Source organism: Ctenocephalides felis, unplaced genomic scaffold (genome assembly GCF_003426905.1).
Source record: "Ctenocephalides felis isolate EL2017-DRISC unplaced genomic scaffold, ASM342690v1 CF-g0.4_SCAFFOLD_01604, whole genome shotgun sequence".
Classification (NCBI taxonomy): domain Eukaryota; kingdom Metazoa; phylum Arthropoda; class Insecta; order Siphonaptera; family Pulicidae; genus Ctenocephalides; species Ctenocephalides felis.
The window spans coordinates 49,234,310-49,247,711 of record NW_020537758.1 but is presented as its reverse complement, the minus strand read 5'-3'; the positions used below and the strand labels follow the sequence as shown (position 1 = coordinate 49,247,711).

At 26.1% G+C, this 13,402-nt stretch overlaps 2 protein-coding genes across 3 annotated transcripts in view; one reads left to right on the top strand and one right to left on the bottom strand.

Annotated features, from left to right (window-relative positions):
• The window catches only part of LOC113372190 (sodium-independent sulfate anion transporter-like), a 34,006-nt gene extending 31,494 nt beyond the window's left edge, over nt 1–2,512 (bottom strand). The window contains exon 1 of one of the 2 annotated variants that reach the window (XM_026612514.1): nt 2,376–2,512. The gene's annotated coding sequence lies outside the window, so the exon portion shown is untranslated. The remainder of the gene's footprint in view (nt 1–2,375) is intronic. The other variant, XM_026612512.1, reaches the window with a different exon arrangement.
• Nucleotides 2,513–11,209: 8,697 nt separating this feature from the next.
• Nucleotides 11,210–13,190, top strand: LOC113373910 (U6 snRNA-associated Sm-like protein LSm4). Its single transcript, XM_026614176.1, has 4 exons — nt 11,210–11,269; nt 12,630–12,671; nt 12,735–12,833; nt 12,906–13,190. The coding sequence occupies exons 1-4, from the start codon at nt 11,258–11,260 to the stop codon at nt 13,188–13,190; spliced, it is 438 nt and encodes a 145-aa protein (XP_026469961.1). The 5' UTR covers nt 11,210–11,257.
• Nucleotides 13,191–13,402: the final 212 nt, after the last annotated feature.

The window sequence follows — 13,402 nt, the reverse complement described above, 5'->3', positions numbered from 1 at the left end:
AAATAAATATCAGTTCATTATAGTTCTTAACTATATTTGGCAAATTAATTTTAATAGACAAGAATTTTAAAAATAATTGATAATGTATTGACTTATCATATCAAATTATTTAAGGTAACTTCAATGCAGTCAAAAATAAATTTTTAATACATAGAATAATAAATTAAAGAATATAGAGCACATTTGTAGGTATTATAAATCGGTAAAATTAAAGAGAAAAATGTACGGTACCCACGTTGATATAGTATATTAAAAAAACACATTTATACAATCAGATTGAAAATTCCAAGAAGTCTAATCATCGCGAAAAAATTAAGATATTTCTATAGAGAAATTGTGAAATAAAAATCAGTAGATTATAGTTCCTGACTATTTGGTAAATTAATTTTAATAGGCATAAATTTAAAATTAATTAAAGTAACTTCAATAGAGTAAAAAATGTATTTTTAATACATCGAATATTAAATTAAAGAATAAAGAGCACATTTGTAGGCATTATAAGTTAATAAAATTAAGGAGAATTTTTATAGAAAAATTGCAAAATGATAATCATTAGAAGATAGTTACTAACTATATTTGGTAATTTGTAAAAGACCAGTATTTTAAAAATGATTAATAAAGAATTGCCCCTATGATATCAAATTACTTCAGGTAACATAAATACATTCAAAAATGCATTTTGAATACATAAAAGATTAAATTGAAGAATAAAAAGCATGATCAAATTAACAACAAATCTTAGATTTGATAAAATAATTAGTACAGAATTAGTATAAAGTTGATGCATCTTGAATATTTAGATTCTAAAATTAAGATAGTTATAACAAACCATATGTAAAAATATGCAGGCAATATTTAAAATCCGCTAGAAAGCATTTATACCCTATTTTCATCAAATAATTGGAAATATTATTAAATTAATATAAAAACTAAATAAAAATAAATATTAAATGTTTTATGCTGTTAGTTATACATATTAAATATAAATATTATACATATTTAAATAAATCGATTTGGTAAAATAAATTCAAATTTAAAAAAAAATTAAGAATATATTTGAAAATATTCTCCATTAACTCTAGTTTCTATGTTTGAGTAAAATTTAGTAAATTGATTATTAAAAAATGACTATTTTATAGAAGCTAACTTAATATCTAAGTATTTATAGTAAATAGTACTGAATTGAAATAATCATAATGAAAGCTGTAATCCTTAATAGTCAACACAATAGATGTTAAATATTTGTAAAAAAGGTAAGAAAATTCTCATGAAATCTAATAAAACTGTAAAAATAATATGTCATATTATTATGCCAAATATAAAAATATCGATTTATTCAAAATATTGTTTTGAATTCAAATTTCCACAATAATTCTTTATTAATCATCCATCTGAATCTATTAAAGATCTTCTACCATCTCTATAAATTTATCATAATTCATCAAACGAATATCTAAGTAAGTAAAATCAAATAAAATTTTTAAAATAACACTGCAATTGATTATCACCCCCAAAAAATTACCAATTTCTCGTCACCTCGTACAAAACTTTGTAGAAAAAAATATCATTTAAATGTTTCTTAATTAATGAAAAATTATCTGATTTTTTTATTTAAAATTAAAAATTACTTAAAAACTATCATGAGCTGAATTGAAAATGTGTATTGTAAATTTATATCTCAGAAAAGAAATTAATAATTCTTTTAAAAAAAATTATATTTGTTGAATAAATGTGTATTTTTTAAATACTATATCAACGTGGGAACCGTACATTTATCTCTTTAATGTTATTAATTTATAATACCTACAAATGTGTTCTTTGACATACGCTTTTAACTGTATTGAAGTTACTTTATTTAATTTGAATCTACTAATTTTAGAGCACTAAAATATTTAGAGAATAGTTGTGCAAATATAAAAATAAATTCGATTTTTTTTAATATTATTTCAAATTAAAATTTCCATAATAATACTTCATTAAACATCCATTTGAATCTGTTATAGATTTTTTACCATTTTTATAAATTTATCATAATTCTTAATTGAATATTTAAGAAAGTAAAATCAAATAAATTGTATAAAATAACACTACGAATATTTATTGTAGTGTTATTGTAAAATTATCAATTGCCAAATTACTCCAAGAAATTACCAACTAATATTATTGCGCAACATTTAAAAATAAACTAGATTTATTAAAAATATTATTTAGAATTAAAATTCACATAAATACTTCAATAATTATCCATGTAAAATAGTTACAGATTTTACGATCTCTATAAATTTATCATATTTTTTAAACGCTAGATAGCTAAGTAAATTCCAACAAATTTTATAAAACAACACTACAAAGGATTAACATCTCCCAAAAATTACCAATTCCTCGTCACCTCGTACAAAACTTTGTAGAAAAAAATATCATTTAAATTATGCCTAATTAATTTTTATTTAAATTTAATCAATTTAAATCGACTAATTTGGGAGCACTTGTGGTTCGATCGGCGATTAACCGCGCACTACTGACCGCTCGTCAAGATCTCGATCGACTGCGGGACATATGAAATATAAAAATGCACGTGTATTTATCATCCGTCACTTTGATAAGCCACAAAACGCTACTGGAATAAATCCTCCAAACAATACGTAATTGAAAAGAGTCGGTAATCTTTTTTACTCATCATTATAAACAAATTTAATTCCATAAAAATTGGATATTGATGATCTTGGACCCGGATTGGCCGGGACAGTCCCGGATTTCCACCTTATGTCGCCCATTTAAAAGATAAGTAAAATGTTTATGATTTATAACATTGTTTATAACAAGTTAAGAATTGTAACATTCTAGATCCTCCCCCCACGAAGTAATGCCTAGCGGCGGTTTCCGTGGGGACCAGAGGCAGGGGCAAAGCGGAGGTTTTAGTCGGTATTATACCAGGGCGGTATCGAGTCCGACATACCCAGACAGAAGACCGGTCTGGGATGCATAAAAGCATTTCCTTCGCTATACAAAAAAAAAAAAAAAAAACCTTATGTCCCTTATTTTATAATCATGATTTGTACCAGATTTAGATCTTTTGTCCCGGATTGTCCCGGTTTTTCGAAAATTAACAGATGAATTAACAAAAATTATGAAAACAAACGAGCAAGTGCGATTTTTTCAAAATATTTATGAATAAAATTGAATAGAATATTATACAAGGCTCAAAAGTGCGAAAAACACATAGATCGATGTAAGTTATAATATCATATATAAAAAAGTATGACATATAATCGAATAATAAATGAAAGTCCGCAAGTCGTATAAAAGATTTATAAAAAAAACTGTTATTATATACCCCCCCCCAATCCCGGATTTTGACGTTGAAAAATATGATCACCTTAATTAGGATGCTGGATATTTAGATTGTTAAATTTTGATCACTATTTAGATTTGAGTGTCATAATCTTTTTTATTCTCGTTTTAGATAACCTTGCCAAGCAAGATATATAAATATAGCATAAGGTCGAGATGGGCTCAAAGATCCGCGGAAGAAAGGGCTATCACCGACATCTCAGAAAACCGTAGCCTTCAGAAATTTTAACAACAAATATTTAAAAGTGTAGGGAAATGATGCATAACTAGCCCTTACACCTCACTTTAGTTCTTACGACATTGCTAAAGGGAAAATACGACATTGTTTGAAAATCCATAACAAAAGAATTTTATTTAGCTGTTAGCGGTTACGGGCACCAACTAACCTTGGCAAAAGTGTAAAAAATAAAAAATAGCAAATGAAAAAGTAAATTAAGTTCAAAAAAAGCAAAAGATAAATTAAATAAATAGTTATTCCAACTCTGCTGATCAATATTTCTACCAAAATACCATACCAAGGTTATGTACAGTGTTATTTCTGTAAATAATGCACCCATGAAATTTATATTTTGCATTGGTTGAATAATCGAGCTATTATGTTGCAAAATCCCTTTAAAATTAAAATAAGTCTTAAAATTAAATTAAAAAGTAATTGAGTAATAATCATTCTTACCGCCAAGTAAAATATGATTATAATCTGAATCTAATAATGAATCACTTTCTTGAGATTATACCTCCAACCAGAATAAGTCTTGAAACGACCTACTCATCCAGTGCAACTTGCATCCAATAAATAGGTAATAGTTATTAAAATGTATTATGTTTTATTCATTGTATTTCAATGTATTCCTATTCATTGTTTATTTATTTATGTCTAATTTTAAAGTTTAATTTTAATTTTAAAGGGATTTTACAAAATAATAGCTCGATTATTCCACCCGTTTGCCTTCTGGCCATCCCAATTAACCCCTGCTATGGGGTAAAGAAGACCAAGTTACAATTTTTTCAAAAACAGCAAAAAAACACATTTCTATAATAATGAATTAGCTGGAAATTTTACTGACATAGTCAGACAGTTGTTTCTTTGATATGTGTTATTTGTTGTGATATTATTGGTTTAGTTTTTACAACATAATGGCTTAAAGTCAGACTGGTCATACTCTATCTAAATTTCATTCAATGCATATTACATGTTTTGTACAAACTTTATGTATTAAATTTAGTGCTATTCATGTAATTGTTTATATTAATCAATTTTTTATTAATATTTTATCAAGTTTGTATAATTTTCTCCAAGCAAAATATTTCATTACTCGTGGTTGCTTCAATAATAAAATATAAATGAGACAGATTCAGACTCTATAATCTTTGATCATAAATTACCTGCTAAAGTATCATGTTCTTGCTGAGCAGTAAGAAGTTTTTCTAATTTAGTTAGTATTTATAATAACCTTCTTAAGCATATTTAGAGAACTATTTTAAAGCATAGAGTAATGTTTGTTGCCCCGGGATATTTTGACTAATTCGCAGTAGATTAGCTCATTAATTTAAAAACAATCTTGTTCAACTATAAGGTTTAGCGTAATCGTCCATTTACCAAATATAATTCATATTTACATAAAGTTATATTACTGAAATATTCATGTTACTCCTCTTTACTATATTTTCAAATAATATCAATGTCGGTATTGAAAGATTTTCCAAATGCAAAACGTACAAGCAAAGTTTCAGAAAAGCGATCCTAGACAGATGATTTATTAATGAATAAAGTAAAAGAAGTAAAACATTGTATTTTCATACCATACCTAAAGTAGAGCACTAATAATTCGTTGTAAATAATATCTATACATAATATATAAATATTAATATTTAAGTTTAATTTAAATTTTAATTAATATTTTTCGTAAAAATGTTAAATGCCTGTAACTAAAATTGGATTTTAATTGTAAAAATTATTCTTGTTTAAGCAATCATTAGTTAATCCCTTAATTGATCAATATTTTTTCATAGTCATTGATTGCATATTGAAAGTAAAGTTTAATAGATAAAAATAAACTAATTACTAGCTCTCCGATTAGCAACCAGACCTCCATTGCCAATGTCAATTATAAGCAAGACGTACGTGAATAGAATTTAGCAAATTTGCGAATGCTAAATAATAAAAACTCTAATAGGAGAAATTTTATGAATTGGATTTAAATTAAGATAAATTTAGCATGGTGAATATGAAAAAAAGAAAAGTATTCAATAAGTCTTATTAGATTTGATATATATCAATATAAATATTTAAAAAGTATTCATTTTACCATTATTATTTAAATGTACAGTTTAGCTCATAGAAATTATTTTTGTATTTCTGATTGCTAAAATAAAGTAAAATGAATAAAAATACCATAAATAAAATTTAATAAGTGACTTAATACTCAAAGTTCCTAATTGGAAATTCACTATAGAGATTTTTCCTTGGTAACTCTTTCGTGCAAATTATTTCAAATAATTAAAAATAATAAAGATGCTTTTTGATACTGTTACAATTTATATAGCGCATTGACATCAATCAATTTATATCCAGCTGCAGTGATAACCCCGACATTTATCTGTTTTCTGAATATAAACATAAAATTTCATAAATCGTAAATCTAATCAAATCCAAAACTTAGATCAATTGATACTACTCATCACAATCGAAATGTTCAATTATTCAACTGTACCTGTTGCATTAAATGAATCACAATAGTAATAGAATTCTAAGAAAGGCAAACCTGATTTTGTTTGTAATTTTCTTACTTGCATCAAATGTAAGGAATGAAAAACATAAGTACCGCAATATTATTGGCTGAAGATAATGCAAATTCTGGGTACGTATGCATAGATTTAAATAATTTATTAAACTAATATATATATATATATATATATATATACCAGATGACCCGACAGACGTTGTCCTGTACCCGCGTCTTCAATTTAAATTCCAAATTTTTAAAATGCTATCCTATACTTTTTAATATTCTATTTAATGCCCTTTCATTTATGATCTCAGTACAAACTATATACGTATTGGAAACTGCATTTTTTATCAGTATTAGAAATTCAGAAAGAAAAAAAATAGTATCTGCGGTAAAAGAACGATATCACCCTTGTTATTTCCAACCAATAATTCATTCAATAATTTATATGATATATAATAGTCTATAATTTTTATAATCGAGTACCCTATATTAGTTGCTTTTTGGCAATTTTAATTTCGAAGTTACATTTTTCATACTAATAATATAATAAACATTAGTTAAAATCTTAGATGAATTAATTTTTAAAATCTAGTTCATACGGCACTGTTCAATCTAAGATCATGATGAAATAAATGAATTTTTGACTCACAAAATAAAATTCTAAATCATTTTTTCAATAAGTATAAATATTCTTTTGTATTTAAATCATTTTGTAAAGTAAAGCTAAATACAACATGCATTAGATTAAAAAAAATATATATATGCAATTTTGGACGTATTGTCTTATTAATTTGTTATTATATTAAACTGCTTTAATAATAGTATGCATATTACATTTTTCTCATTCATAATCATGAACATGGATATTATATACTAACATTATCTAGGCTCGTTTAAACTAAATTCAAATTTCAAGTGAATCGACATTTTTGACAATTCTCATGTATCAAAATGTTTTCAGTGTCAAACAATAATATGTTGTTTGCTGTCATGTCTTTAAATTACTATATTTTTATAATCACATACATCCTAAAAAATTCCCTTAACAAACTTCAGAAAGATTTATCAAAATCCGAATAATCGATTAGGAGGAGTATATTTACATACATCATTATAAAAGAATTTTATATATAAGATATATATATATATACATATATATGTATATATGTATATATATATACTAGCAAACCCGACATACGTTGCTCTGACACATAATAAATCTAACTACATTCATACAATGTATGTATAATATAAATTTCTAAACAATATTGGATTCAATTTGAGTATAAAATTCCCACATAATTTCAAGACGACAAAGTTGTTGAATTTTAGAAATATTCATATACAATCAAATGTATTTACGCACTATTCTCGCATAGAATTGGAATGTTAACAAATTCGACGGAAATCGCATACAATATTTTCAAATAATAAATTATCAAGCCCGACAAATTTCTAACACGTTATCTTTGTAATAACATAACTAATAATATAATTGAAGAATTTTAATCTTGCAAATTAATTATCATGAATAATATAGTTCGCATTATCTTCAAATAAACAATAAATATGCATATGATTTTTATTTTCACATGTGGCTGATTGTTTCTAATTTTATTATGACTATGTGATTATTTTCTGATAATATATGTGATTATTCTGTTTCAAAAATAACTTTATCAACAAAATATCTATTCATTAACAAATTTATTATATTAAAATATATTGCATTAGGAAAAATTAATAAGGTTCCATAAGTTTCGAGATCTAGTTTAGATCTTCCTCAGTGCACAATAAAATATAAAACATTAAGTGGCAAATATATTATTATATTGACTATTAACAATTTAAGTACAACTACAAGAAAACACAAAATAAATACTAAAAGTAATGGATAACATGACAAATTCCAAAAACAAAATACATATAAAAAATAATTAACTTTTACGTTATCAATTTGCTTTTTATTTTTTCTGTTATGTGTAAAATATATGTGTTTGTCAAATATTATAGGAACAAATTTCACGTGATTTTTTAATTTCAAAGGCAATATTTTTATCACAATGCACCATAAATCATAAGCTATAAACAAGATTGTAAATTCGCGAATTTTAGAAAAATTGGGTCAACATGTGGGCAGTTATAAATCATTCTATCATAGAATAAATATTGGAATATAGGACATACTACAAAAATTTAAGACCATAATAAACGTTTATGGTATTTTGATATATAATTTGTCTGATATTTCGATATTAATTTAACACAAGGAGTATTTTTATTTGATGCTATTACCTTTTATATAGTGAAATATAATTTAAAATGAGTTTAATTTTCATTATATAGAGCAAAATATTCGTAACAAAAACTGATAGAAAAATATAAAAATATTTACATTTATAAAAAATCATTAAAATAAATGTGAACGATTTATTTATTAATGATTCTTTGATTCATATACAAACAATAAACAATTCAATTAGAGATACTTTTTAGATGGATTTTCAAAGTTTTATACAATTCTGCTTTATAATATGAAACCTAATAAATTTAAATACTTATTAATATTATAAATCAAATTACCAAATTAGTTGAGAGTGCCATTTCGCATTAAGGCAAGTTGCATGAACTTCCCGAAATGTGTAATAATTGACTTGTCTGATGAATCGTTATTGACATTTAGATATTTTAGATGACATTATCAATTGCACGATTACATATATCATCGAAGTTAACTACGAAAAAATGGCTCGGCCAATCTTTGTCCAAAACTATTCAGCAGAATTTCTAAATAACATCTATCAAATAGTATTTGATAAAATCTATTCGTAACTTTTGGCTAAAACGTGGACAATTTTTTTTCTTTTTTATTTTAATTACAAAGAAACAGTTTGGACAATCGTCGCGCAAGACTGACAAATTTTAAATTTATGAAATGCTTTTAAATTTTTAAAATGGGTCCAGCTGTTTTTGAGAAAACGTCGATTAAGATGAAACTTTATTCACATACACACACATATATATACTTTGTCTAAATTTGGTCTCATTCGATTCAGAATGGCTTGAAATGTCGAGTAAACATAAAATTAGCAAATTGGTTTTTTTTATAAAAAAATAAGCAGATGTTACATTAAGAGTATATTGTTCTGTCATTTAAGTTCATATGTATATTTTAATTTGTTCAGCTTTATTACCGATCTCTGTATTTTATTAAAAAATCTTATAGGAGCAACAAAATGTTTAAATTAAAGATTGATGGTAATTGATACCACAAATATATAAAATTAGAATAGAACACAATAATAATCAGCTGTTAAAAATGCTGCATAATATGTATGTATACACAGGGCCGGTTCTACCTTGAATGCGAGGCAAATAATGCGTTCGCACGCCATAGGGGTGGGGGGCGAAAACTACAAAAATTAAATTAAAATAATCCAACATAATACCAGTGTTATGTTTAATAATGAGAGACTACCTTTTTTGCTCTTTATGATTTGCTCAATAAAATAAATCGCACCAAATGCCCATTATAAATAGATAAAATGTTTCTAAACCCAAAATATTAATATTACACATGCGTTAGAATAAAATAAAAATGTAATAATACTCTTGTAAGCAATAATGAACATACTGAAATTTTTGAATGTCCAAAGAGTTTATATTGAAAATAAGAATTTAAAAATAGTTCGGTATTGCGACAACGATAAAAGGCATTTCATACTACAATTTGATTATGAGTACTCGTAAAATCGACTTGACCTTCTGAATAAATTTAAAATCAATATATTTTATGCGCTTTTATATTATACCTAATTTTTTTGTACTAAATCCAGATTTATTAAAAATTATTTAAAAAAATTAACGTAAATGTTTATTAAAGGTGGGGGAGGACGCTAGAAAAAAATTGGCATGCAGGCGCTAAATACTCCAGGACCGACCCTGCGTATACAAATATACATATTTAAATTGATAGATATGAACTAAACTATATTTCAATATATAAATTGCATAAAACTGGATCATAGAGTACAATGACCTATAAAAGTAAAACTTATTGGACTTTATAACTAATATCTTTGTTCACACCAATAAATCAGTATAACAAATGAAAGTTGATAACAAATAGACAATTATCAAGAGAGATTTTTAAAACAATTGAAGTTAATAAAAAAAATTACATGAACTTTAATAAATAAAATAAAATTTAATAATAAAAAACATTACATGAAACAAAATATTGCTATTTAAATTTATTTGTCTAACATGGTAACACATATAGATACTCTAATTGAATTAAATATATTTTCAATCATATAGAGTGCTTTGATTAATATAATATGTAAATAAATTCATTTAATTATGAATGCATATTTTATAAAACAGACAATTATACAAAAATGTAAGAATATATCATATTATATTATATTTATATATATATATATATATATAATTTTATAATATCAAATAGAAATTTGAAAATATAGAATATACCAGACATAATGTTTTGATCAAACACATGGTGAATGAAAGTACACAAAAAACAAGTCACTAATTATAGTGTATATTTTAATGAAACAAGTTGCATACATTTTAAGAATTAGTGTGATTCATATTTAATAATCTAATTTATAAACAACTTACCAAATGTTTGATACATTTATAATAAAATAAACATTTTTCTTTCAGATTGCACAACACACAAGCACATTGACAGTACGAAAGACAGCTGTCAAAAATGTTATTGGAACTGTCAAAGTGACAGTTCCCAAAAACTTCGGCCATTCCCCGATAGATGGTGACGTCGCATGTCAAAAATTTTAAGGTTATGTTAGGAAGACATTTGACAATTTATAAGTCTTTAGAACGCACAAAACAAAAATATTAAATTTTTGAGAATTAAGACCTCAAGTTTACTTTTTTCTTAAATATAACTTATTGTGGTCGTTTAAGCTGACAGTGAACTCTATAAGTTCTTTGTTGCTGTTTACTTTGGCAACATATCACCAACATGGTATGTGTTCCTAAAAAGTACTAAATAATGCTTATAATTTGGTATTCATTATTTCAAAGATTTCCTGCAACATTGAGGAATTAATTATAGTTTATTATATTCATTCTAGTAATTTAAAATGTTGCAGAGTAATGGTTCTTGTTAGTAACCCTCCGTGTTGGTTATGATCAAAGAGGTTAATATAAATAATACAAAGAGGAATACTGTTATAAGGTTGTTCGGAAAGTCACTTCGTTTCTTTACCATGAGAATTTAACTATATTTTTTTGAACCTAACATCACACTCAAGCCCTGTTGTTATTATATGATTTGAAAACTTATATTTTAAGGCTCGTATGTAAAAAATTCTAATCATTTACATGCAGTAGTTTTTAGATGGTACCACTTTGAATACGGAAAGAATCAAGCAGCATTTTCGATATTTTTTATCTTTTGCTATAGAAAAGGTAAATATACTGTTTAAGTCAAAATGAAATTGACCGATGTGTATGGAAATGACGTGTTGATAGTACGTCTAAGATGTACCAACTTCACCAAAATGTGTACCAAAAAGTACGATTGAAGCTGATAAAGATGCAAGAAAGGCACTAGTTGATGCAAACCGATGACTAACAATACATGAGATCCCATTGAGTTAAAATTTATTAAATTTAGCAGTCTATGACCACTCAAAATGTCTGGGATTTTCCTTGAAACTCAATGTATGGTTCTAATAGAATGAAGCGTGTGTCGTTTGGCGTCCGCGTCCGCGATTCGCCTATGAAAAGTCTTGAAAATTATCAAGTGAATTGTCACTAAGAATTTCAAATGGGATGTAAAGAATACAATACATGCATTTGTCCATGAAACAAAAAAAAAAGCCTGCTCAAAACAGGTGCAAAGCTGAAATTTGCCAAAAAAGGCAGTATGTTTGGTATGACTTTAAAGGAGTTGTTCATTTTTCAGCTTTTCCAGGATAACATAAAGGTTATTTTGGATGCTATATGTCATCAGCTAATAAACTAAATGATATAGTTCAATAGAAAAGGTCAGAATTAACCCACAAGCGAGGTATAGTATTGCATCAACATGACGCAAGACCTCGCATAAGTGTGGACATTTGCCAAAAGCTTTTGTAGCTTTGATAGGACCCAATGACACATGCATCATATTTTCCAAACCTGCCATCATCGGACCATTAATTGTTCTGGTCACTAAAAATATTTTCAGGCGGTAAAACCTTTACCTCAAATCAGCATGTCAAAAAGCACTTTGATCAGTTTTTTGCCAATAACGACCAAAAAATGTATGTTCTCTGTATTATGCTATTATGCAGAAATATGACAAAAAATGTTCGGTCAAAACTGCCAATACATAATTTATTTAAGTATTTGTTTATTGTATGAAAATTACGTGACAAAATGTCTATAAAAAACGAAGTTACTTTCCAAACAACCCAATATATAATATATTTCATCAATTTTTTTAACTAGCTATATTTACATTTGATTTACATAAAAGTATTTAACGATAACAATTTATGTTTAACATTTCAGTTGCCCTTATCTTTATTGAGAACTGCTCAGAATCATCCTATGGTATGTATAGCTATCCTAAGAATTTATTATTTATTTAAAATACTTATTTATTCAATGTTTTAGTTGGTTGAGTTGAAAAATGGTGAAACCTACAACGGTCACTTAGTAAGCTGTGATAACTGGATGAATATCAATTTGCGTGAAGTGATTTGCACCTCTAGGGTTAGTATAATTCTACAGTGCAACAATAAATATAGGTGGCAATTACTATTAATATTTGACTCTCTATAACAGGATGGTGATAAATTCTGGAGGATGCCCGAATGCTATATTAGAGGAAGCACAATTAAATACTTGCGAATCCCAGATGAAGTCATAGATATGGTTAAAGAAGAGACTATGGTGAAAGGCCAAAGACGAGGAGATATGAAAGGAGGGCGAGGTGGAAATCAAAGAGGTCGTGGTGGTGGAAGAGGATCTTTCGGAGGTGGCCGTGGAGGTAAACCAGCACCTCTTGGTAGAGGAGTGAATCAAGGCGGAGGAAATGTACAGAGAAATTTACAAAGCAAACAAAACTAAAGTGACTTAATATTTATTTTAGATATTCATGTATTTTTATCATGTGTATGAACAAGTGATTTTATTTATCTTTCATGCTATTAAGAATTCCATGTAATATAGCAGTTTGTAATTCGTTGTAAATTATATCAAGCAATTTATATGTAATATATGATTTTCTATAATTTTATTATTAAATTGGTTTTATTAAATGTGAATAAACAAATCAGAGA